This window comes from Thermothelomyces heterothallicus (assembly GCF_042370625.1).
Source record: "Thermothelomyces heterothallicus CBS 202.75 unplaced genomic scaffold P884_scaffold_10, whole genome shotgun sequence".
Lineage (NCBI taxonomy): Eukaryota > Fungi > Ascomycota > Sordariomycetes > Sordariales > Chaetomiaceae > Thermothelomyces > Thermothelomyces heterothallicus.
This window is the reverse complement of record NW_027192571.1, coordinates 379,153-402,055: the sequence shown is the minus strand read 5'-3', so window position 1 is coordinate 402,055 and position 22,903 is coordinate 379,153. Positions and strand designations below refer to the sequence as shown.

The 22,903-nt window shown below is 54.8% G+C and overlaps 8 protein-coding genes across 8 annotated transcripts; 3 read left to right on the top strand and 5 right to left on the bottom strand.

Annotated features, from left to right (window-relative positions):
• Window positions 1-2,541: 2,541 nt before the first annotated feature.
• P884DRAFT_259256 (NADH:flavin oxidoreductase/NADH oxidase-like protein) lies at window positions 2,542-3,909 on the bottom strand. The gene has a single exon (XM_069441328.1). The coding sequence runs from the start codon at window positions 3,862-3,864 to the stop codon at window positions 2,698-2,700; it is 1,167 nt and encodes a 388-aa protein (XP_069297825.1). The 5' UTR covers window positions 3,865-3,909; the 3' UTR covers window positions 2,542-2,697.
• A 1,168-nt stretch (window positions 3,910-5,077) lies between these two features.
• Window positions 5,078-5,812, bottom strand: P884DRAFT_200031 (uncharacterized protein; the record flags this gene model as incomplete). Its single annotated transcript, XM_069438267.1, has 1 exon — window positions 5,078-5,812. The coding sequence occupies one exon, from the start codon at window positions 5,810-5,812 to the stop codon at window positions 5,078-5,080; it is 735 nt and encodes a 244-aa protein (XP_069297824.1).
• Window positions 5,813-8,518: 2,706 nt separating this feature from the next.
• Window positions 8,519-10,342, bottom strand: P884DRAFT_223229 (glycosyltransferase family 69 protein). The gene is made up of 3 exons (XM_069439550.1): window positions 9,600-10,342; window positions 9,299-9,524; window positions 8,519-9,168 (listed from the first exon to the last, which is right to left on the bottom strand). The coding sequence occupies exons 1-3, from the start codon at window positions 10,173-10,175 to the stop codon at window positions 8,681-8,683; spliced, it is 1,290 nt and encodes a 429-aa protein (XP_069297823.1). The 5' UTR covers window positions 10,176-10,342; the 3' UTR covers window positions 8,519-8,680.
• A 390-nt stretch (window positions 10,343-10,732) lies between these two features.
• P884DRAFT_242793 (AAA domain-containing protein) lies at window positions 10,733-11,666 on the bottom strand (the record flags this gene model as incomplete). The annotated part of the gene is made up of 1 exon (XM_069440285.1): window positions 10,733-11,666. The coding sequence occupies exon 1, from the start codon at window positions 11,567-11,569 to the stop codon at window positions 10,733-10,735; it is 837 nt and encodes a 278-aa protein (XP_069297822.1). The 5' UTR covers window positions 11,570-11,666.
• Window positions 11,667-14,553: 2,887 nt separating this feature from the next.
• Window positions 14,554-16,375, bottom strand: P884DRAFT_329492 (RNA-dependent RNA polymerase; the record flags this gene model as incomplete). Its single annotated transcript, XM_069445634.1, has 3 exons — window positions 15,346-16,375; window positions 14,704-15,283; window positions 14,554-14,630 (listed from the first exon to the last, which is right to left on the bottom strand). Coding segments are annotated over exons 1-3 (1,557 nt in total), but the record flags the coding sequence as incomplete, so codon positions are not given.
• A 253-nt stretch (window positions 16,376-16,628) lies between these two features.
• On the top strand, window positions 16,629-17,468 carry P884DRAFT_259252 (AAA domain-containing protein). The gene has a single exon (XM_069441327.1). The coding sequence runs from the start codon at window positions 16,769-16,771 to the stop codon at window positions 17,420-17,422; it is 654 nt and encodes a 217-aa protein (XP_069297820.1). The 5' UTR covers window positions 16,629-16,768; the 3' UTR covers window positions 17,423-17,468.
• A 1,010-nt stretch (window positions 17,469-18,478) lies between these two features.
• On the top strand, window positions 18,479-19,787 carry P884DRAFT_259251 (HD domain-containing protein). The gene is made up of 2 exons (XM_069441326.1): window positions 18,479-18,844; window positions 18,910-19,787. The coding sequence occupies exons 1-2, from the start codon at window positions 18,615-18,617 to the stop codon at window positions 19,484-19,486; spliced, it is 807 nt and encodes a 268-aa protein (XP_069297819.1). The 5' UTR covers window positions 18,479-18,614; the 3' UTR covers window positions 19,487-19,787.
• A 1,151-nt stretch (window positions 19,788-20,938) lies between these two features.
• On the top strand, window positions 20,939-22,687 carry P884DRAFT_199608 (uncharacterized protein; the record flags this gene model as incomplete). The annotated part of the gene is made up of 2 exons (XM_069438242.1): window positions 20,939-22,093; window positions 22,304-22,687. 2 exons carry the CDS (start codon window positions 20,939-20,941, stop codon window positions 22,685-22,687), a joined length of 1,539 nt encoding a protein of 512 aa, XP_069297818.1.
• Window positions 22,688-22,903: the final 216 nt, after the last annotated feature.

Sequence of the window (22,903 nt, the reverse complement as noted above, 5' to 3'; positions counted from 1 at the left end):
GGGGGGGATTGTCTGAGGGTTTATGTTTAATGAAGGGCGTCTTCCTACCTGGTATGCGCTGGAGGGGTAGAGGGTTCGACTGAGGGAAGACAGCATTGGGTTCGGGCGGCACCATTCTCTCAGCAGCGAAGAAAAGTCGACGGTGCTCGGTGACTTGGCCGGGGCCTTAAGCGGATGGGATGCATGACTGCTCTTTTTTCTTAGATGTACATAGGTATGCTTGCTTAGACCGCTGAGTCCGGGGACTTTGCTGCTTGGTTGGCGTTTTTACCGGGTCGTGGCTGTGGAACCTCGCACTGGAGTTGTTGTCGCCCTCGTGCTGGGGTGGCATTAATTAGACAGGTGCTATGAAAGTAATTAATATCAATATTAAATCTCATGACAGCCAAGCCGACATTGATGACCCGACAAAGTGGGCGTTGGCGGTTGGGAAGGTCTCTAATAAACAGGCGGGCGTTTCGGACCGGACCGGGCCAAAGCGACTTCACCCACACCCACACTTGGGTGCTATTGATGCCAGCGACGCAGTGCCCAACAGCGGTAGGAAAAGGGGCAGAGGGGAAGTTGGTCAGCGACTAGTTAGTTAGTCAAAAACATAGGTGGTTCAGCGGCTCTATGTATTGTACAATGGACCGACTGATTGAGCTGCATTTTCCTGATGCCGGTCTATCCCCAAAGCTCCATTCTGGGGGTCGACGAAGGTCGAGGGCGGGGCACACAGTCTGATGGCAGGCCGACGCGACAACTTCACTGATTTGCTGACTTGCGAAGGGGGGAACGCCAGCAAGGTGCTGTAAAGTAAAAGAAAGAAGAGAGATCAAGGTCCCAAAACCCGATTTGACTCGGGTTTTGAGGCGGGGTGGTTGCTTCCACAATTTTGTTGCATTCACGCAGCGTGGCGAGTTCCCACGGCTTACAGCACCTCACAGATCGTTCCTGCCACGGGCACCTGGCAAAGCTTGAATCGAACAAAGCCTGCCCCGCAATTCGTCGTCGTACTTGTGCACGCCGACTGCAGCGTTTAGGCACTATTACGGCATTGATTGATAGCTGCGAGCTTGCCCTACTGCATACGACGAACTGGAGTCTCCCGTGTTATATACCGTCTACTCGCCGACTCAGAATGATTTGGCTTGTGCCTATAACGGCCAAGGGTACCGATTAAAGGGGGGCATCGAACCCCATAACTAACCACCGTCATGGCAAACTTTAATTAATTACCCGAGGCAGCCACGAGCGCATGAATTGAGGTCATGGGCATAACCTGAGTTGATCCCTTTATGCCATTTCCTAGGCTATATGGAATGGGCGCAGAAACAGGGGCAATGTGTTAACTCGAGTAATTAATTATTTAAATTGGGCGCGGCACGGGTCGCTTCAACCAAAGTTAGACTTTGGCGTGCTTCGTTAATTAGATAACACTTTGATAGTCACCTGAAAGAGCACCTAAATAACCTACAGATGCGGTATCGTTAATTTCCCCGGGTGCCGGAACGGAGACCGATAATTTACTCGTTGATTAAATAAAAATATACAAGTTAATCTAATTCACGGGTCGTCCTGTATGCGGGCCGTAATTATAATCGGTTGTATCTGAATTGTATCTGAACGGCTCTCTTGTCTCATGCCGATGCCATCATTCGGCACCCTCTCACAGTACGACATCCTGCCCGCAACAAATATATCCAGGCATCGGGCTGAGTTACGTCTTCCGGCTTTGCCAGGGTTTCTCTTCCGGTCGGCTTCACACTCTCTGTTCACCCCGACCAGTTCGATTGCCTCTTTGCTCTAACATCGTCTTGTTCGAGACGGCTTGCCGTCATCTAAGTCTTAATTCAGAGTATTATTTAACCCCTGTTTAGACGAAAGCAGAACCTCAGCCCGAAACACAGTCCAAGGCTAAGCTAAGTTAAAGTAATTAACTTCGCCCTCCCCCCGGCCCCGGCCCCCCCCCCAACAAATGCCACCGGCAGCCTCGCTGGTCAGACGCCTGAGCGGAGGTACTGAGCCAGCTGTCAGAATCGTGATGAATATGGCCAATGAAATTGCCTAGCTCAGAATCACCAGCTGGATCGTTGTGATGCTTGGCAACAGCTCGAAGGCCATGATTAATAGCTAGTGATGGAGCACTTGTTGCCGCCGGGAACATCAGTTCTAGCCATATCATTAAAGCAAACCAGATCTCCCGACCATCCTAGAACTTTGAAAGGCATTTCTCCGCAAGTTTAGCCCCGCTATTGATAAGGCTGACGCCTAAAACGCCCAACTTCGCCAGTTCCCTGGCGAACCTCTTCACCAACGGCGGCGTTAATTAGCGTTGCCGAGGCTTTTCAGGGCCCAGAGCTTTGGATCATTTCGACAATGGGGCGTCAACCGGCTTAGAAGTAATTAGCCAACATAATGCTGCCTACCCAATCCTTCATTGCCTCTATATATCCGTAGAGTTTAAGTTGTGTCGAGCAACACACGTAGGACACTGACCTAATTAATTGATTACTGCGGTGAAGGAAGATCCTTCCGGGCGTTTGCTTCACACAATCCGTCCAGGGGTGGGGTTGGGGACGTGAAGTTATAAACGGAATCAATTCGACGACGCTATATGCATGCCAACGCCAGCTTGGTTGGTATCAACCTCGCGCTAGCTTGTCCTCTATACTCGTGGCTGAGAAACCAATGATAGTTTTTGTGACTAAAGCATTAATTCAGCGCTACGGTTTGAGATCCGTGCAAGGCCTCAAACTGCTTGCTGAACGGCTGGTCGATGTACCCGACCGGCGACTTGGGGATATAGAAGGTCGACCGGTCGTACGGGTTCAGGTCGATGCCCTCCTTGATGCGGAACGGCAGGTCCGGAGTCGAGATGTAGTACCTCCCAAAGGTCGCGATCACGTCCTTGTCCGGATACTCCTTGTCCACCAGAGCCTTGGCGTCCCGGGGCGTGAGCGAGCCGGCAATCAGGACCGGGCGGTCCCACAGCCTGAGGGCAAAGTCCAGGCTCTCGTCCTCCGGCGCGGTGACGTCCGCGTTCCCGTTCACCCGGGCTTGCACCAGGTGGAGATAGGCGAGGCCGAACTCGTTGATCTTGGAGATGAGGTGCGAGAACTGCGGGACGGGATCCTCCATCCTCATGCCCTGGAACCGCGACCACGGGCTCAGCCGGATGGCCGTCCTCTCGGCGCCGACCGCGTCGACGACGGCCCGGACCACCTCGAGCGCGAAGCGCGACCGGTTCTCCACGCTGCCGCCGTACTCGTCCGTCCGCCGGTTGACCGTGTCCTGGATGAACTGGTCGATCAGGTAGCCGTTGGCGCCGTGGATCTCGACGCCGTCGAAGCCGGCCTCGACGGCCCTGCGCGCCGCGTCCGCGTACTCGCGCACCCGCTGCTTGATCTCCTCCGCCGTCATGGCCTCGGGCACGGCCGCGTTCTCGACCCCCGGCAGGGGCACCGCGCTAGACGAGTGGATGCGGATCCCCTCGCGGGCGGCGACGGCCGGGTTGGCGGTGCGGCCGAGCGCCCAGAGCTGGCAGAAGATGTAGCCGCCCTTGGCGTGCACGGCGTCGGTGACGCGACGCCACGCCGCCACCTGGTCGGCGTTGTAGATGCCCGGCACGTTGTCGTAGCCGCCCGCCGACGGCGAGATGAAGGTCGCCTCCGTCACCAGCAGCGTCCCCGGTAGCGAGGCGGCCCGCTGCGCGTAGTACGTCGGCACCAGCTCCGGGATCGGCACGTGCTCGTCCGAGGCGCGATAGCGCGTCAGCGGCGCCATGGCGATGCGGTGGCCGAGCTTGATGGAGGGCGAGAGGGAGAGGGGCTGGAAGAGCCGCGTCTCACCCTGCTGTGATTGGTCTTGGACGGAGCCCATCTCGGTCGAGCGAGTTTCGCTATGAATAATAGTCCCTTTTTTTTTTCCTTCTAAGAAAGAGAAGGGGAAGAAAAGGCTGTTGAATTTCGGTGAGGGGTGGTTAGCCTCTTGAGTAATTCTGGGACAGTGAAAATGACAAGATGTATTATTTATGTGTATGACTTAATAAGGGGTATTGTAGTCGAGTGAGAGTAATTAATTACCTACCTAATTAAGTGATGATCTTGTCTAGAGTTCTTGTAACTCCCGCTTGGTGTTGTTACGAATCTGAAGTTCAATGAGTAAGAACTAGTGTATCGAAAACTTGCGATTCGGAAACTCGGGAATGTCTCGGCTCTATATAAATTGGCAGCTCTAGCGGAGCGGAAACGGGGGAGAGCAGAGTCGCCAACTGCCTCATTATCCACAGTGGCCATGATTTCAAATCCGCCTACGGAGTATTACAAAACTTCTCCGCTGTTCCACCACCATGTCGTTCCTGCCCCACACCCCACCCGAGTTCGATGCCGCCATAGCCATAGCTCGGTCGGTCGCATCGCGGGGCCGATCTTAAGCATAAAGTGTGCTCGCGAGCATCGCCATCGCTTACCCCCGAGTCACGTTTGTCCATACGGCACGGAGTAATTAATCAGATCGGACAAGCTGATTGCATGACCTTGGCGTTATAATAGACATCACCTCAAGGGGATCATTGATATGCTAAGCAGACAGCTACTAAAATAAGGCATAAGCGCAGGAAAACCGCCCCCGATGTATATCGTCCATGCAGGCTTAATAATGCGTTGATGGTACACGGTCTTGGAAATCATCTCTCGGCTCCGAAAGCCACTTCAACTCCCCGAGGCCGACGGCTTCATGAAGATAGTTCAGATGATGCGACCACCAAGAATGCGAAGTACAAAGTCGAGGACCTCGTTTTCTGGCCGCACATAAGATCCCACAGAATGGTGTCTTTCCGAAACACCGAGCGGCATCCAATACAGAGTAATTAATGGATCCCGTGGATGGTGAGACAAAAAAACCCATCCCCATGGCACTGTTCCCGGAATCGGGAATGGTGCCGTGCCGAAACCCTTGGGAAAGGGCTAGCTGCCGATGAGAAGTTTGCGATGCTCAAACCGTCGAACGAAAGGGCGAGGATGATGCGAGGGACCGGGGAATGTTTCCGCCGTTTAATCTCGAATGAGACTGTAATTAAGAGGCGGGGATCTGTTCACGAATTGAGACTCTTTTGAAGGTTGGTGATGGCATCGTTCGTTCTATCGGCGAGATCCATCAACCTCTCTGAGATGGGCGCATCCTCTTCCCCTTCCGACAGGGAGCTGCCCTCTTCTTTTTTGTTCTGGCATTGCTGCTCGCCCGATTCAGCTGCAGCCTCCTCGGCAGCAGTAGCGGCAGCAGCGGCCGCGGCCTCCCTCTTCATGGCACGCCGACCTTTGCGCTCCTTGGTCACCTTCTTGGGCATCTTTTTGGTGAACTGCAACTCTTCGGCGGCGAGGTCGTGCTCACGGTAAGACGATATGTCGGCGATGAGTCTGGGGTCGAGCTCTCCTTCCTTGGGAATGTACTTGCTGACGAGGTGGTTCTTAAAGACGGTGTGCTCGAACCCGTCAACACAGCTCCTCTTGCGGTAGCAAAGAATTCGGGACGCCTCCATGAGCTGGTCGTCGCCCTTGGGCTTGGAGAGGGTCTTGAGCAGCCTGAGGCTGGCGTTCCTGAAGAGGGGGTCGGTGATGGGGGAGACGCCGTTGACCTCGGTCCAACGCTTTCCGGGAATGTAAACCTTCTTAACGAAAGCGCGGGTGAGGGGCAGCATGGTGAAGCACACCAGATCCCACTGGTCGATGGCGAGAGCCACCCAGTTGATCCGGGTGTTCCAGGGAGGCATGCCGGCGCGGTTCGTGATGAGGTGAGTCACCAACGTGGCTGGCGAAACCCACGTCATCATGGCGCTGAAGAAGGAGTTGCGGTCAGCAGATTCTTCCCCAATGTGCTGATCTAGTCCGAGAAGGATACAAGCTTAACCGAACAGAAACCAAGAGCACGTACCAGTCATCTGCATCATGGTCGACCACGTTGCAGAAGAAGCAACCCGTCATGTCGCCCTCGTCGTCGTGCGTGGGCACTGGACAGGCGGCGAGAGTGTGGCCAAATGCGCCACATCTCTGGTGCAATCCGGTAATCAAATCGGTTAAATTAGCAACTCGCTGTCGGACAGTGCCCACCACGCCTAACTCGAAGCGATGGGCGGCCGGTACCAGAACTGGAAGGCACCTACGGGGTTTGCGCAAACAGGACCGGGCGGACCGCGTATGTTACCGCCGGGTGCGGTATACTCGACGGCGCGGGCGAGCACCTCCTTGAAAAAGGCGTGGCCTTCCAACCTTTCCTTTTCCGTGACCATCTTGGGGTCGCTATACAGCAGTCTCCAGGCCTGATGCCTGCGAATATGTGTAAGCTCGTCAGTTCCGTGAAGAACAGGAGGAGGAATAATGATGAGAATAATAGTCGATGAAACCCAAAATGAGGACGCGAGATAGGCCACGGAGAGGCCAAGCACACATACCACTTATCGTGTGCCGAGCCTTGTGACTTGGCCGCAGTGGCAGTCCCGTCGACCAGTGAAGAAGCTGCCTTCTTGGCCCTCTTGTCCTTTTTCTTGCCGGTCTTGTCGGCGGCAATCTTGGGCTTGGTGTCGCCCGTCGTGCTTGTGTTGGCGACCTCGTGGTCGCCGCTGGGGTTGCCGGTCTCGTTGTTCCTCACCGAAGCGACCGCCTCTTCTTCGGCGCGCGTGGTTTCGTCGCTTGTCATTCTGCCAGAAAAAAAAAAGGAGTTGAATCAGCGGCTGATCAGGAGACAAAATGCGAGTGTCATTTGAGAAATATAAGAATTGGCCTGTCGCCTGCGCGGGAACACAAAGATTAGAAAACTTACTCGAGATTGTTGAACAAGATCTCGCTATTGGTCGGCAAAGGGTTGGAAGTGAAAATAGAGCCCTCTGGCGGCGGCTCTGGCTGCCCGCGAAAACAGCAGCGGCGGGTCCTACGGGCGATGAGGGAGAACAGGTCGCCCTGTGCTCCGCGCAGGCTCGGCTGGGTCGTCGGGCCCGCGGCGGCGATGTCTGTGAACACTCCGGGTGGTAGTGGTTAGCAAAGTCCGCTTTTTTTACTTTGATTCTCGGCGACCGAAACGTTGGTGATTTTGATGTGTTGTCTAACTAGCGCTTACCATCGTCAGTAGAGCGGGCGTCCATCTCGTCAAGATTTGCCGAGAATTAGGTTAAGGGAAGTCCAAGCCGGCATGGAGGATGTGAGATGCCTGTTCGCTCGTGTGCGGTGTGCGGTAAAGAGAGAAGAAATGAAGAACAGGTCGAAAAAGGACAGAGTGTGGGTGGTAAAATAATGGGTCGTCCTTACCTTTTCAGAAGGGAGAGCTAGGCGGCCATCATTTCATCCAAAGTATGCGTCTTATAAAAAAGATTGAGTGACTGGATTAGTTAAAAAGGAGAGTGATTTTAGGAGCTAGTACCGCGTTGACGTGTTCAACTCGGTTTCCATCTTGTCAACGTGACAGTCCGAGGATCCCAGATGCGATAGCATATTAAGCGCTCAACATGTGTCTAGTTAGAACACACATACAACAGTTCACAACTTCCAATCTTTATTTAATTATAGACTAATCAGGTGAGGTTAACTCATCCTCCTTGTTCAGAAGCAGGCATCAAACAGTTGTTGAAAATATCAAGCTGGTGTTAGTGCTACAGCTCGATGGCTGCAAACGACTACAGCTCAGACAGGCTGCAAGATACGACACCACAGCGGTATTCGCGCCCTGGGCGGCACTCCTGGACCAACTGGTACGGTCTGCAGAAGTGGTGATAAGATGCGTTGATTCTTCCAAGTGCCAGAGGCACTTGGGGATGCTGTCTACGGAGTAAATACATGTCGATGACCCCTGGCTCATCATCCCTGTTGGTGGGTCCGTCGGATCTGACCCACTGACAGCTATATGCTGTAACAGTTAGGTTCTGTCATCTCCATGACCGATTCCCACGATTTAGTTAGCATAAAACAGAAAGATAAGGTTCCCTCGAGTTAGGTTGATTATTCGAGAGACGTGGCTTGGATCGTACCAAAGACACGAAGTCGAGAATACATCTTGATCGGTATAGGATAATATAGTGAGTGATTTCCTGAACGAACTATCACTGTCTGTCAGAAGCTGTGGAGCTTCTAAGCGTATTAGCCACGCGTCTGCCACAGCTGTATGAGGCTGTTCAACGACGCATTGGCCAGTCCCTTTGTCTATAAATATCACTCGTTTTGTCTCCTTTGTAGATAGTTCAACAAGGCACTTTTCCTTCCGTATAGCCACCCACTGCAGACACTGCTTTCAACGCTTCCGGAGCTCACCACTGCGTTCGGCACTGTCCAATTATCGTAGCAGCGTAGATGAGCGCAGTGAGAAAGTTGTGCGATGTGGCATGCACTGTATCAATTCAATCCGTCCTTTTTTTTATCCTTTAAAATGACACTCTTGTTCCTTTTCTTCCCCCCTTCTGTTTCATGGTAACACTGGCTGTGGCGTAGGCTATAGCACAGCTAGCTGACCTGCCACCGGGCAAACAGATCCCAATCCTGGTCCCTGAGGATGGAGTTAGAAGAGGATTATCAGTATTACCTAGTTACTATTCCCTTTGAAGATACCTCAACTCAAAGTATACACTGGTCTACACCGTATTCCTAATAACCATGGAAATCATACAGAGATGATATTAAAAAAAAAAAAACCGACCGCCATCCAAGTCGCACAATCATCATAGATGCTTCCACCCGTTGTGCACCACAATCTGCATCTCGTCCACGACGCAGAACTCGCCCTTCTCCTCCCTGCCCTCGCCGGCCCTCGCCCATCGCTCGATCCGCCTTCTGACCTCTTGCTCCTCGAACCAGGGCGTGGTGAGCCACCGGGCGAGCCTGTTCTTCCACAGGCCAAAGTACACTTCTGTGAGCGACAGCCAGCTACCGCCACCGCCGCCGCCGGTGTCGCCGTGGCCATTCTCATAATCATCATCATCATCATCACGGCGACGAGGAGCGTTCCGGTGCACCGCGTCGTACGCCTTCCTGTCGTAGCCAACGCGCACGGCCGGGTTGACAAAGACGCCGCGGGAGCGCGAGGCCGGGTTGTCGGCGTGGATGAGGCAGCACTCGGAGGCCTCGAGGTGCGAGGTGGCGAGGTCATCCGGGATGCCGCGGAACCGGAGGCCGCGGATGCCCGCGAAGGTCGACGCCGGCATGGCGACTGTTTTGTTTCGGAGAAACGAAGACGGGAAAAAAAAGGTCAGTTCAGCCCGGGGACGCGAGGGACGCAAAAGAAGGAAGAGAAAGAAAAGAGAGGAGGATGGAGGGAAGGAAGGAAGGGAAGAACATACCTATGCCGTTCCAGCAGCTTGATACGGGGACAGGCTTTGCGTTGATCATCGCTTTTCGGGATTGGGAGGCACGGAAGTAGGGCCATGTCTGTGTGGCGTATTGGTGGCCGCGCGCGTCGCGGAGGGCGAAGGTGTCGTAGAAGTTGGGAGGTTTGCTAAAGTCGAGGGAGCAGGCGGCGGCGTAGCGTCCGTTGTTGGTTTTGAGGAGGTTTAGGACATCAGAGACCTGCGGGGTGTTGTTAGACAGTGGCTAACATAATGGGCTTAGAGGGATAGCTGGGTTTGCAGAGCAGGTACATACGGTAAAAACAACGTCTCCCAGGAAGAGGACCTGATCGAACGTCGTTCCGTTCTCTGCAAGCTCCAACAGCGGCCGCAGAGAGAGGTTCCGTAACTTGGAGAGGTAAGGGATTCTCCTAGGCATCCTCGTCCCGCCAGGAATCGTGATCCACCCTTCATCCGCCGGCGGCTGGGTGATCAGATCCTTATGCGTCTCCTGATCCAGAATGATCTTCCTTGCGACGCCCATCGTCTCCAGCTCCTTGTCGAGCTCGCGCAGGGCCCCCTTGGTGTCGTCCCAGCTCCCGCTCTCGTAAACGCTCACAAAGACATTATTCGCCCCAAACGTCTTGACCAGATCCAGGACCGCTTTGTTCCACTCGGACCGCAGGATGTCCTCGTTGTTCCAGTGCAGACTCGCAATGTAGACCCGTGTCGGCTCGATCAGGTCGGTTCGCGCAATGGCCTCTCTCTCGGCGCGGGAGATGCGGTAGTAACACCGGTGAGCCTCGATAATCGTCCAGACGAGGTATACGAGCAGGAGCTTCTGGAGAGCCGAGCTGATCTTGGGGAGCAGTCGCGTTCGGCGAGCCGCCATCGTGGGGTCTGTGGTTGGGCCGGCCCTCTCATGAGGATGATAGGGGTTCCAGGTCTCGGGTTTGGCTGGTGAATTAGCCAGCAGCCATCGCAGCAGCGGCGGCGGCAGCAAGCGGAGTAGCTATACTTGTGCGACTGAAGGCCACGCGCCTTGCAGGCCGGAGCTGACGGAGCTGACGTGAGGTTAAGGTTCGGTTCAGTGGGGAACCACGCGCCAAGACGCGGGCGGCGCGGTTAGTTGCGTATGTACGTACATACGTCTGTACATACGGATTACACTAGTGTATGCACGGTTCCTGAAACCGTGTGCTCAGCGATCACATGCAAGGGTTCTCTGCAGCATTTGACTCCAGGGTCCCGCCTTATCTGGGCCTTCCGGCTGTGATGAAGAATTAAAACGATGATGTCAGCAACGGCGGGAAGGGTCTCGGATAGAAGTTCCAGGCCAGAGTCTCCATGAGCCCCGAACTCAATTTGGTAGCTACACCTCGGTCAGCTTTAGAAACTACAAACAGTCCGGGCTCTGCTGCGTAATCCGTACTTACTTCCTTCGGTCCATCACTTGCTCTCCCCAGCTTCCAGTGCCTCCACACCCACGCTCACCAAGCCTCCGATTAGCCTCCTCCACAACCCCTTGCCCTCGTCCCCGGCTCCTTCCTCAACCTTGCCGCCAACACCAGGACTGCGAGCGGTCCCCGTAAGCGTCTCGCGACTCCCCACAATAACCACCCCGGCTCGAGCCCTCGTCAACGCAACGTTCATCCTCCGTAAATCTTTCAGGAATCCGATCTCGCCGCTCTCGTTACACCGCACCGTGACCAAAACCACCACGTCCGCTTCTCGCCCCTGGAAGCCATCTATGCTCGACACCTCAACCTTCTTGGAGGAAGAGGCCAAGGGCGAGAGCAAGCGCGTGAGCAGTTCCGCTTGTTTTGCGTACGGCGTCAGCACGGCTACGGACTGCATATCTTGCGTGTGATTCGATTGCGTCGTGTTGTTGCTCTGGCCGGATTTTGCGCCGCGCGGCGCGCACAGCAGCTGGCAGACGCGGAGACACAAATCGGCCTGGCCCTTGTTGGACTTGGATTTGCCGCCGAGTTCTTCGCGTGCGGGGCAGTCGATGAAGACCATTCTGGCCAAGTCCCCGTCGCCACTTTGCGAGGGCGGCCAGGGGAATGCGGAATCAAAGAGCGGGCGGTTTATGGGCCGGACGCCGGTCCGGAGGCTACCGTTATAGAACTCGCCCGACGGGAATGCGCAGATTTCGGGGTGCATGCGGTATTGGGTGTCGAGCATAAGACGGGAGAGGGCAGGGGCCGGAGCGAGCAGGGAGTGATCTTCCGCCCCCTTTGATTCCGTAAAGAGTCTCTCGAACAGGGACTTGTCGAACTCCATGGCGAGAGAATGCTGGTGCACCGTCGGCCGCAACTGGACGTGGTCGCCGACAAGGATGGCCTTTTCGCAGCCCTTGACGAGGGGGACGAGCGATGCTGGCTCGGTCTGCTGCGACGCTTCGTCCACAATGACGATGTCGAACGACTCCTGCCGGAGGAGACCGAGTCCGGCACCGATGCAAGTGGTGAAGATGATGCTGCAGCTTTGGACCTTCTTCTTTGCCTGGTCCAGTGCCATACGATTGGCATAGATCTCTTGGCCTACCATGGCGTCACATGTGTATTTTCTCAAGTCCTCAGCCACTTTTCTAACCTCAGTCGAGACCCGCAGGGGAGCAAGACGTGGGTTGTTGGCTGTAACCTCTGCGCTCACTCGGCCGATATACCGACGCATGACGTTGTCGACAGCATTGTGTGTTGGGGCCGTCACCAATATTCTTGGCTTGTCGAAGCAGGTCTGTAGGGCCCGGATAATCTCGACGATTGTTTCCGTCTTTCCCGTCCCAGGCGGACCCCATAGACAGGTCAGGGGCGACATCAACGCGGCCTGAACTGCGGCGTTTTGGCTAGGGTTCAAGTTCTCCATCCGAGGGTACGAGGACAACACGCGCTTATCTTCAATTGTCGGGATGGGATCAATTGCCGGGACATCGCCTAAGAGAATCTGGTTTGCTACTTGGCAGCAATGCTCGAAGTTGACGGCGTAGTCGAGCACCGCATCGAACATTGTCTTCGCCGTAGTAAACGGACCGCAATACTCCAATTTCCACGGACAGAGCTCATAGAAGAAGGGGAGCGGATGGAGGCATTTGAAGCGAGCAAGCCCTTGCTCAGAGTGTATGACAAGCGCATCGATTGTGTAGGGCTTGGCGAGAGGCATGTTGGATGGTGCAGTTGCCGCGGTCAGGCGCACATGTGCCGAAGTCTCAGGGGTGCCACCGACCGAGTCGATACGAAAGACGACCTCAACGACCTGGTAGCCATCGCGATCCTCGGGCAAGAGCCGCAGCTGAAGCAAATCCTTCCTTGGCTTCGCCTGCTCGGATGCTTCACCCACGTGATCCAGAGCGATGGCGATGGCGTTGCGAACAAAATGACGAACCAGGGCAGGTCGGCCTGGAAGTAGGCGGGTGCTCTCCGGCTCAAAGCACTCGAGGAGGACGTCCACGGCAATGTCTGGTCGTCGTATGGCCAGTGACGTGAGCTCGATCAAATTGGCAAAGCTTTGAAAGGTCAAGCCGCGGACCCGCGATAGAAATGACCGCAATGGTGAGATGATCGAATCCTGTGCCTCGTTTGCTGAGAGAATATAGGCACGAAGGATGTCCGCCGATGAAGCCTCGAGCAGTGTCCGTAGGTTGTCCGAATCCTGGTCGACCGGCTCGATTGGCTCTCTTCTGCCGAAACTGATGGCTAGGAACGGCGCGACCTTGAGAAAGCCTATCATTGTTGACAGCAGTCTCTCCGGCGGCACTCGATCCAGGCCCCCGTTTCTCAGTGCACTAAGTAAGTAGTCGAAGCTCCCCAGAAGGATGTGGGTTTGGGTGTGTTGATGCAGCCAGTTGAAAACTTCCATGAACTGGGCGGCAGTCGTAAAGCTTTTGAAAGTCGTGAACTTTTGATACCGGGCGATATCGACAATGTGTGCGGGTACCGAATTCCAGTCGACACCTGCTACGCTGGGAATGGTGTAGTCTTCGAGCTTGTTGTCGAACAGAGGTAGCCTCGTCTCGGTGTCGATGTGTTCTAACCAGAGATCAAGTGTCCGCATTGACTTGACGTCTCGATTACTGATGATATAGATTTCCTGGACCCCGTTAGTACACTTGGCTCCGTCACCACAGAAGCGGTCTTGCCTACTGCAGCGGAGAGGCCATTCCGATTCACCCTCCCAACATGTCTCTGGAGACCGCTGCTGAATTTGTTGAGCGCGATGCTGACACAACAGTCAAAGTTCTGTCCGCTGTCCACCGTCACCTGCCTTTGTCGCCGCCTGTCACCCACGTTCTGGGTGTTCCGATAGGAGCTGTCATCCGACTGGGCCCTGGCAATGTAGATCCAGGTGTTGGCACGCTGTCCTTCAAAGAGTTGAAACACGCCGACGTCGCAGTACAACTGGTACGTCATCTTTGTTGGAAGCGACATCCGGCTTTGGGTCTCCGTTCCTTGCGAGTGGGGAAACGCAAACAGCCGTACGCTATCATCGACGACGCAGTCTTGTGAGGGCTCGATGATGCGAGGGACATAGATTGCGAGCGTGAGACGCTCGTCAACCCTCAGAACGAGCAGCTTCCGATGGAAGAGGCTCATGCTTTTGCTTGCTGTATCGAGAAAGGTAGCTAGCCGATCTCGCGAAGAGTCAAAGATGCGTTTCCACTGGATGCCGGGATGGTTGAGCTGAAATCGAGCTGCAGCCTCTTCGGGGAGTAAGCCAGAAGAACAGATGGCATTCCGAATCAGCGCCGGGGTCTCCCGCGAGGGCGGTAACTGCTGCAATATCCATGCTCTCTCCTCGCTCGTCAAGACATTCAAGTCGAAGAGATGAAGCAAGTCCTCGAATCGAGCGCTGTTCTTGCGACACCAACGCTGTGTCATGCAAAGCAGCTCAAATTCCGAAACGGCAACATCCTTGCGGCTCACAAGGAGCTCAACGAGGTCGAAGTCGCATCCCTCTAGTGCGCTCTTACCGTTTGACCTCTGAGCCTGCCAGATGAGCTTCTTTGCGGCCTCATGGAGCTCGTCGAGTACAAAAGGAAGACGATCGGGAGGCGGCGGCGGGGCCTTTTCTAGCCTCTGAGGTACCCGGATACGGTTTCCATCCACACACTGGGAGAACAATCGATTGAGTTCCTGGCATTGCTCTGCCATGGCTCCACAAGCTCGTGCCCAGGCGAGGTAGAGATTCTTCACGCGGCCCAAAGACGCATTAGTGTAGCGGGCAAAATACTCAATACGATCGTCGTCCGTGATAGGCTCAAACCTGATGCGCTCTTTAACACCAGGGTATTGTGCGGGCTGTGACAAAGTCGATGGAATGATTTCACTATCCCAACAAACAAAGACTATTGTGCAAATTGGAGAAAGTTAATAGACCCATATCGTTAGGTTGATGTGAGGGTAATAAGTGACACTTACATGTATCACCGTCCAGGTCACCCCCCGACATCATGTCCGCAGCAGGTCTCCGGCCCCGTGTTGGGAATACAATGCAATCGACCAAGTGAGCCAGTTCCTTTCTCTCGACGGCTCTGAATTTCTGTATGTCGCCTGGGTGCAGACACGGGTTTCTGGTTACTAAGATGTCGCATCCTTTCAAAGCGGATGGCTGTCCATCACCATCCGTGGTGATCTTGACAGCGCATTCGCCTTCCTTCAAAACACCCCAAGCATCACAAACACCGAAGAGGAGCCTCGACTTGGGGATGAGAATTCGGCATTTCTCCTCTCCCCTCTTGTTCAGCATTTTTGCGAACTCGTTTTTGACGAGGGCCTGGATCCTCGACTGGACTGATTCTAGCGACTCCATCAAGACCCGCTCGGCGAGTTGTGGCATGTTGACATAGGAAAGAAATCGGAAGGCGCATCGTGGATCTTGGGACGCGTCAGCAAGGAAGCGAAAATGCTCCTCTTGTTTCCGCTTGAATACGGCACGATCAACGCCAAGGGCGTCAAGAAGGATGATGACCTCGTCGTTGAGGTAGCCGTAAGTGTAGGGCTAAGCCGAGTGTCAGCACACGAAGAATAGGCCTGACAGGGGTCACAGAACTAGTTACTGGCCTTCGAGTACTCAACAACAGAAAAAGAGTGGTCGTCACCGCCGGAGAACTTTTTCATTGACTTTCTCAGCTTCAGTAAACACTTCTTGTCCGCTGCCATACCCGGGTCGACCGTAACGACCCCCTTGTAACCGCGGTATCGTATTTGCATGACCGATGGAGTGTAACGGCGATTTCTGAATACGATGCCAACTCTTCTCGCAAGTTCCTGTGCCAGCTGAGGAGCAATCAAGCCGCAGCCGTCGGTAAAGATGTAGTCGGTGCTCTCAATATCTGGAATATCCTCGACGCGGTCCGGCGAAATCGTCATGGCAACTTTGGCAGTGGAGAAGAGCAGACCAATTCGTTTGGCCTTCTTCGCAACCGTCTTTATCTTGGAGAAATCCCCGAGTGACTCTACCTTGCGAGAGATTACCTCCCTGGGCGCTGCATAAAGAAAACAAGTTCGCGACTTGAGCTGACTGTTGCTGTGCCCGTAGAAGTTGTAGTGGATGCCCTGAAGTACAATGCCGGCCTTGAGGAGCCTAGTGGCGTAGTCAGCACATTCTCTGGGCGTTAGTGGCTGCAGGGCTTCCGTTGAGCCCAGGACCTGCGGCCGAGGCTGGGATCGAAACTCAGCGAGGGAAACCACCAAAAATCTGTTGAGCGGATCGCCACGTATGGCTCGATTATCCTCGGTGGGCTCAAAGCTGAGCACGATCTCGTTCCTTCCCCCTGTTGTGATCAAGCTGATTGTTTTGATAAGCCGCCTCTGATCGAGTTCCTCTGCAGCAGGAAGATTTAGCACTTGGAAGTTCCATTCGCGGTCGTCCAAGCTGATGCTGTCCTGCAGTTTGACACGGGCATTTGTCAAGTTGACTTTCTTTGGCATCCCAATGGTCTTCACCGTGCTGGGAGACATTGTCTTTGAGATAAGAAGGGATGTATGGGTTTCGAGAGAGAGAAACAGGCGTGCGAGCGGTTCCGGGTAACTGCAACTCTGACCAGGAGAGAAGACTGGGGCAAGTGCGACGGGCGATGACTCGAACAGAACGATCTCGGGACAAAAACGTATTAATTAATATGAGTTGAGCTTGATCCGTGAGTGGTGAGTGATGTGTGATTTTCTTGAGGATGCATACACGCCGGGTTTATTACAAGCTCAATTGCAGCATATCAAAGTTTCCGATTGCATGCCAAAGTTTCCCCGCTTCATCTCGTTGCAGGCCTCACTTACCTAATTTAGGTAGGTCATGCTTAAGCGGGCGGGAGGCAACCTGAGGCTGAATGTGGCCTCCGATCATAAGTTGGATGTCTCTCGGCCGTTCAATGGATGAGCCTGAGGTAAAGTACATAATTAATTATTCAATACCTGACTAGAACCGCGTCGGCCTCACAGTTCAACGCACTGGAAACTATCCGTCGTTTCGACCCGAGAGTCGACAATGGACGGGCCGCCTCCCAATATTTACATCATCGGCGCCCAGTGCACCGGAAAGACCACGCTTGTCAATCATCTCCGCGCCCATTTCGCCAATCGCAACCCAGTCCCCGACGGTGGACCGCCGGCACTGATCAGCGAAGTGGCCCGCACGGTGCTAAAGGCCCATCACTTCACGGCCCGAGACGTTCGCATCCCTTCCCGCAGTCTCGTTCTGCAGCGGCTCATTCTCCAGGCACAAGCCGCAGCCGAGCGGGATGCATTGGAGAGCGGAGGACCCAGGAAGCGGTGGTTCATTTCGGACCGCTCAGGTGCTGACCCCATTGCGTACTCTCTGCGGTACGTTGGGCATGAAGCTGCTCGAGCGCTGGCCAAAACAGAAGAATGGGTGGAACTGAAGGAGAGGATGCGGCAATCAGTAGTGATAATCTGCGAGGCCGGGAAGGGGGTGGCTGGGTGGTTGAAGGATGACGGAGTGAGGCTGATGCCCGTGGACTTGGAGGAATGGGTCGGGTTTCACAGGGGGTTTTGCGAGTTCCTGGACGGAGAAGGCGTGAGGTATGAGGTCCTTACTGCAGACGTTGCTACACACGAGGAGAGGGTTGATTTCGTTTTAAAAAGATGGGAAGAGTGCTGGAGGAAGAGAACACGACCATGATAACTACCGGCCTGACGAGAAAGAGCTAGTTATTAAATAACGCGCCTTTTAAGATCACTTGTTCTATCTCTTAGATAAGATTAGTTATATCTACCTACTTAAATAGTAGAGTGAAGCTACAATCACTTTGTGTAAGGCTGTTTACTAGCTAGTTGACGCGCTGTCATTCCATCTCGAAGACCGGGAGTGGGATGATACTTGTATATTTTGGTCTAAATTTGGACCTAAATTTCGGGGTGTTGACGAGCTAGTAGCTTTCAGGTAACTACTGTGTGGCTCCGTTCATTTCTGGTGTTACAGGGATTCAAAATCTTGAACCAGCATGCCGTACCGGCGCATGGGGTTATTAGAAGCTTTCTATTGGAGCCAATCGCCTTCTTGTCCTTGTCCGTTTTTATCTATTCTTTTCTCTTATTCTTTTTCTTTAGTTTGTCACTCAGCTAGCTTGTGCCAGCTTTCATAAGCTTAGTTTGTTGGTTTCATCGTCCAGTAGGAATGAAGAGTGTGTTTTCGACAGCCACTATGGCTGTACTATCTTTCATTCAAGACGAGTTCTCTTATGCAATGTACAAAAGTCATTTCCGAACCCGGCCGTGTCTACCCGTTGTGGAAAGGGTGCAAAGGCGGGAGGTTGTTCACAGGTCCATGGTCGATGTTTCGATAAGATCACTCTGCTAATTTATGAGATATGGCGGCCCCACTGTGATAGTTTTCTCGGAGCATGTGACTGGGAAGGTAACCTCCTTGGAATGTTAAATCCGGATGCTCTATTGTATCTTTCATGAAAGGTGGGGTGTAGACGACGAGATTTAAGCATAACTCTAAAGTTAACAAGGGACTGGGAGCCCGTACGGGTTCCTGTCCGGGTTGGTGCTGCTGCACAGTGACATCACTTGCTAAGACTACTAGTTATGGTACTTGCCGCTGGCCAAGCATCCAGACTAACTAGCGGCTGTTGGTCCCAGATCCTTGGGTTTAGAAGGCTTGACCCACAATGTGGAGCAGCACCTGAAGGCCCCTCCCGCTTTCCAAAGTTTCAGGGCAAGCGTTGGGAGTTTGTTTCCTCGCTATGCGACCAGAACAGAGCAACATAAACAAGCAGACACTCTCATTCCTGCCGCTTGTCTATACATAAACTCCAACGCCCGACCTCTCATCGTCACTTTCTTGCCCCAACCATCTCAATAAAAACATGTCGCCAAGCGCCCTGCCTACCGAGAACGGTGAGATCCCAGTCGAAGTGAGCGTCGTGCCCAACCCGAACCCGTCGATCACCGGCCCATGGACCGTGGATAAGGTGCTCGAGACCATCCCGACGGGAAAGCCTGCGGAGGGGACGAGCTCGCCGGTGGGATACTTCCACATCCTCGAGCGTCTCAAGACGACAAAGCGGGAGGGCTGGCGGAGATTCGGGATCAATCGGTAACAAATAGTTCTCCGACCCTCGCTTTTGCATTCCTTGCCCCGCTGACCATTCTGCGTGCCAGCGGCGAGTCGATCTCGGATCACATGTACCGGATGTCCATGATGAGCATGCTTGCGCCGCCGTCGCTCGCCGCCAGGCTAGACCTGAACAAGTGTATGAAGATGTGCCTGATCCACGACATGGCTGAGTCACTCGTTGGCGACATTACGCCCGTCGACGACGTCCCAAAGCCCGAGAAGAGCCGGCGCGAGGCGGAGACGATGGACTACATCACCAAGCGGCTCCTGGGAAACGTGGACGACGGCAAGGTTGGGGCGGAAATCCGCGCCATCTGGCAGGAGTACGAGGATTCGAAGACGCTCGACAGCCTCTACGTTCACGACATCGACAAGATGGAGCTCCTCGTGCAGATGGTCGAGTACGAGAAGCGCGGCAAGGGAAAGCTGGACCTAGGCGAGTTTGCCTACGTCCAGACCAAAATCGTGCTGGACGAAGTCAAGACCTGGGCAGAAGAGATCATGAAGGAGCGCGAGGACTTCTGGGCGGGGCAAGCGCACGTGCACGGAGAAGCTGGTGTTGCTGGCGGCATTCCTCCCGAGAAAATGGCCAAGCAAGATGCGTATTACAGCAGGGAGTAGGCGGTTCACTCCATATTTGCTCTCTTGTCCCGCCTTTCCTTTTCGCTTTTTTTTGTTCATGTCCTTCCCGGTAGTTTTGTGGATGATGCACTTGAGCGGCAACAGTTACCATAGATTTGTGGCTTTCCGTCGGGTTTTGGGAACTTGCGTTACAGTCTTCGCCGCCATAGATTGTTTACGGCCAAGGATTAGGACGTCTGGGCTATGCATCATGGGTCGGGAATCAATACGACATTTGAGCATATCGTTCGCATAACCGCTCGTAGCGGAGTCAACGGGTTTGCGCAGTCTAAACTGTTGGAGAAAGTGACCCCGCACTCAGAGACGGGAAGCACTGGTGCGCCCAGGCTTCCCTCCAATTACTTTCCCCGAAAATAACAAACTCGGGATGGGCTGGGTCACGCCCCCATGGACACCGAGAACTTTTGTCATTTGCTATGGCAACCACGGCAGCCATCTCCGATAACTGCTACAACAAACCTACCTCGCCTCACCTCATCCAAGCATATGTGGACGACTAGGAAAAAGCATTTGAAACGTTTGTCTTCCTGATGTTACTTGGTATGTGCCTGATAAAAATGAGTGTCATCCGTACAGTATGTACTTCGTACAGAGGACTGCTGCACATATAAATGTACAGTACATAGTGTATATACCTTTGTCCAGAGTACAAACAGTGCAAGTAGTTAAAGCCTAGTTAACTTACTTGGATTCTCGAACAAGGCTATCCCAGCGCGGAGAGAGTGGGTCCCTGATCGATATCGGGCGGCATCCACTTTTGGCGTGGAGCCATTGACCGCGACTTGCAATCACGTTCCCCCAAAAGCCTGCTCTCCCTCACTTTACACCTAAGTACAGAAAGAGAACGCCGCGCAGCTTCCACTACTACCTCGACACACGGAGGACCTGAAGGGCTAAAGTGGGGCGTTGTACGAGACTGTGTCGATCTTCCGCCCATCGCCGCAACAGAAGCGGTGCCGACACTAATTTCAATTCTCGAACTGCGAGGGAAAGTATCTTGAAAGGCGGGCGGTTCGGTCCTTGGCCATCAGGCGGAGGCGAGCGGCAGTTGTAGTGGGTAAAGCTGCAGCCATCGCCGATCCGAACCGACGTTTGGCCCGACTCTGTCTGGTTGGTTGCCCTAGCAGCTCTGTTGCACCTCAACACCTTGCCCGGCACCCCCGCCCTGCGATCACGCGCCTCTCGAGCTTCGAGCCCAGTATTGAGCTTGTGAAGCACGAATTCGCAGGAAGAAGGTTGTGGAAGCGACGACACCCAGCCCACCGCAATCTCTGGTGTCTCCCGTCAACGGTCGACGGCATCCGCAGAGTTTCGAGGGTACCATCCCACTGCGCACCCCTGCGGTGACGTACACACTGCGCTGGCCTTCCGTCGGAGGCATCGGGCTTCGAAAAAGTTGAGTTGGGGCGTGGACCGCCATCCGTACTTACCATGTCGTTCGCACCGCGGTTTCAACCCAACGGGAGTTTCAACTCCAACGCTTCGACGGCGCCGGCCCAGCCGTTGCATGCCGACATCTTCCGTCCGCCCACGTCGCCTTCGGCATCGAGTTGCAACCTCGCGAAATCGACCGGTAGTGTCCTTTCCGACATATCGATGTCGACTGCCCGACATGGGGGAACGGCAAAGCGAAAGCGGACAAGTACGAGGGACTCAACACCGCTGGATTGGCATCTGAATATGGAGGGTGCATATGATGGTCGGGAAGAGAGAAGGGGAGAGTTCAGGTACACTCTGGCAGGCCAAATCAGCACCACGCCAGCAGAATCACTAGGGGTTGCAGAGAATGGCCAGTTGGAGGACAGTGTTTACTCCGACGTCGACTACCGGAGAGCGCTCGGCCCAAGGACGACGAGGGCCACCGACTCTCCACCCGGGCAAGTGGCACCCAGTGGGACGGAGGGCGCACCTAGCTCTGGAAGCTGGAGCTTGTTTAGCCTCCAGTTGATAGGGAACGTGGTCGGCAAAGTTTGGGAGTTTTGCAAAAAGGGGGCATTCAGGGGCTTTCAGGCCGGAGGCGGCCAGAAGTACAACGCAAACGGAGCAACGGTGACGGAAACAACGGGAGAGCCATGCGCCCCAGAACCGGATGCATCAGCCGAACCCGTCGAGGAGAGCTCCATGGGGGGATATGCACCCTCGTACTCCCCCGGGACCGCACAGTCAGCCGCCTCAGCCGCCTCAGCCGCGTACCACGATCTCAGCACACCCGAGTCCACACCGCTACCCGCCGCAAAACGCCGGCAGGTCAGCGCGAATAATGATGAACTCAGAAACTGGGTGGTGGTGGACGAGCCGAGCAGGCAACCGCCAAAGCAGTTTGCCGCCGAGGTGAGGGCCGCTGCTTCAAAGCCCAGCGGCCTGGTACGACCCCGAACAGGTTATTACGCCCAAACATCCGTCAGTAGCCATCGCCGCATTACCGCGCCCTCGCCAAGGTTCACGGGCGGCTCGGGAACACTCGCAAGCCGCTCGCCGCTCCGCATCTCCCATGCAGGTTCTCCCGCCCTGACTCCTCGCGAGCCAGCCAGCTTCGCCTCTACGCGCTCCTCGCCCGTCTCATGCCCAACACCAAGCCGCATCCCGGTCCCGATTCAACAGCCAGCTCCACAACAAAGCCACAACCCTAACCCCTTCGTCATCCCCGGCACAACCACGATCGATTCCGCATTCTCCACCTTCAAGAGCACCGCGTCCCGCCCGGTCTCGCGACCGGCAAGCCGCCACGCCGCCCGCTCGAGCCTGGGCACCAACACCGGCGCCGGTCTTGGTTTCCGCCAGGGCTCCCCCACCAAGCTCGGCGGCCACCGCCGCAAGCACTCGTCTGCCGCGGCGTCGGCGACATCGGCGACGACAACGACAGCGACAGCGACAGCGCGCAGCCGCCGTCAGAGCATCCTACCCCGGCGGTCATCGGATATCGAAGCCGTCAGCAGGCCGCGGCTGGACGCCGAGGCACTGCAACTGGCGCAGGAGAAACTGGCGGCGGAGCGGGACGCAGACGCGAAGGTGGACGCGTTCAACGCGAAGCTCCTGAGCATGATCCGACAGGGGAGAGAGGCGCTGGGGACCAAGGTGGAGGTGGAGATGGACTCGGAACTGGACATGGAGCTGGACATGGAGATGAATGACGGGCTGGGAACGGGAATACGTGGAGGGGGGTGGGAGGACGATGATTGATGATTGGCCAGTCTCATTTTTCTTCTCCCAAGGAATTTATTGGTGTCGCAAAATAAGGGTGTCTTCTGGAGTCTTGATTATTGTAACGTAACGCCTTCTGGTGCTGGGAGTATGAGGGATATATGCATTCGGTTCGGGTCTCGTTCGGTCTTGCAGGATATGGAGTTGGGATGGGAAATTTTTTTTTTTTAAGAGAGGGGGGGGGGGGGGGGGGGG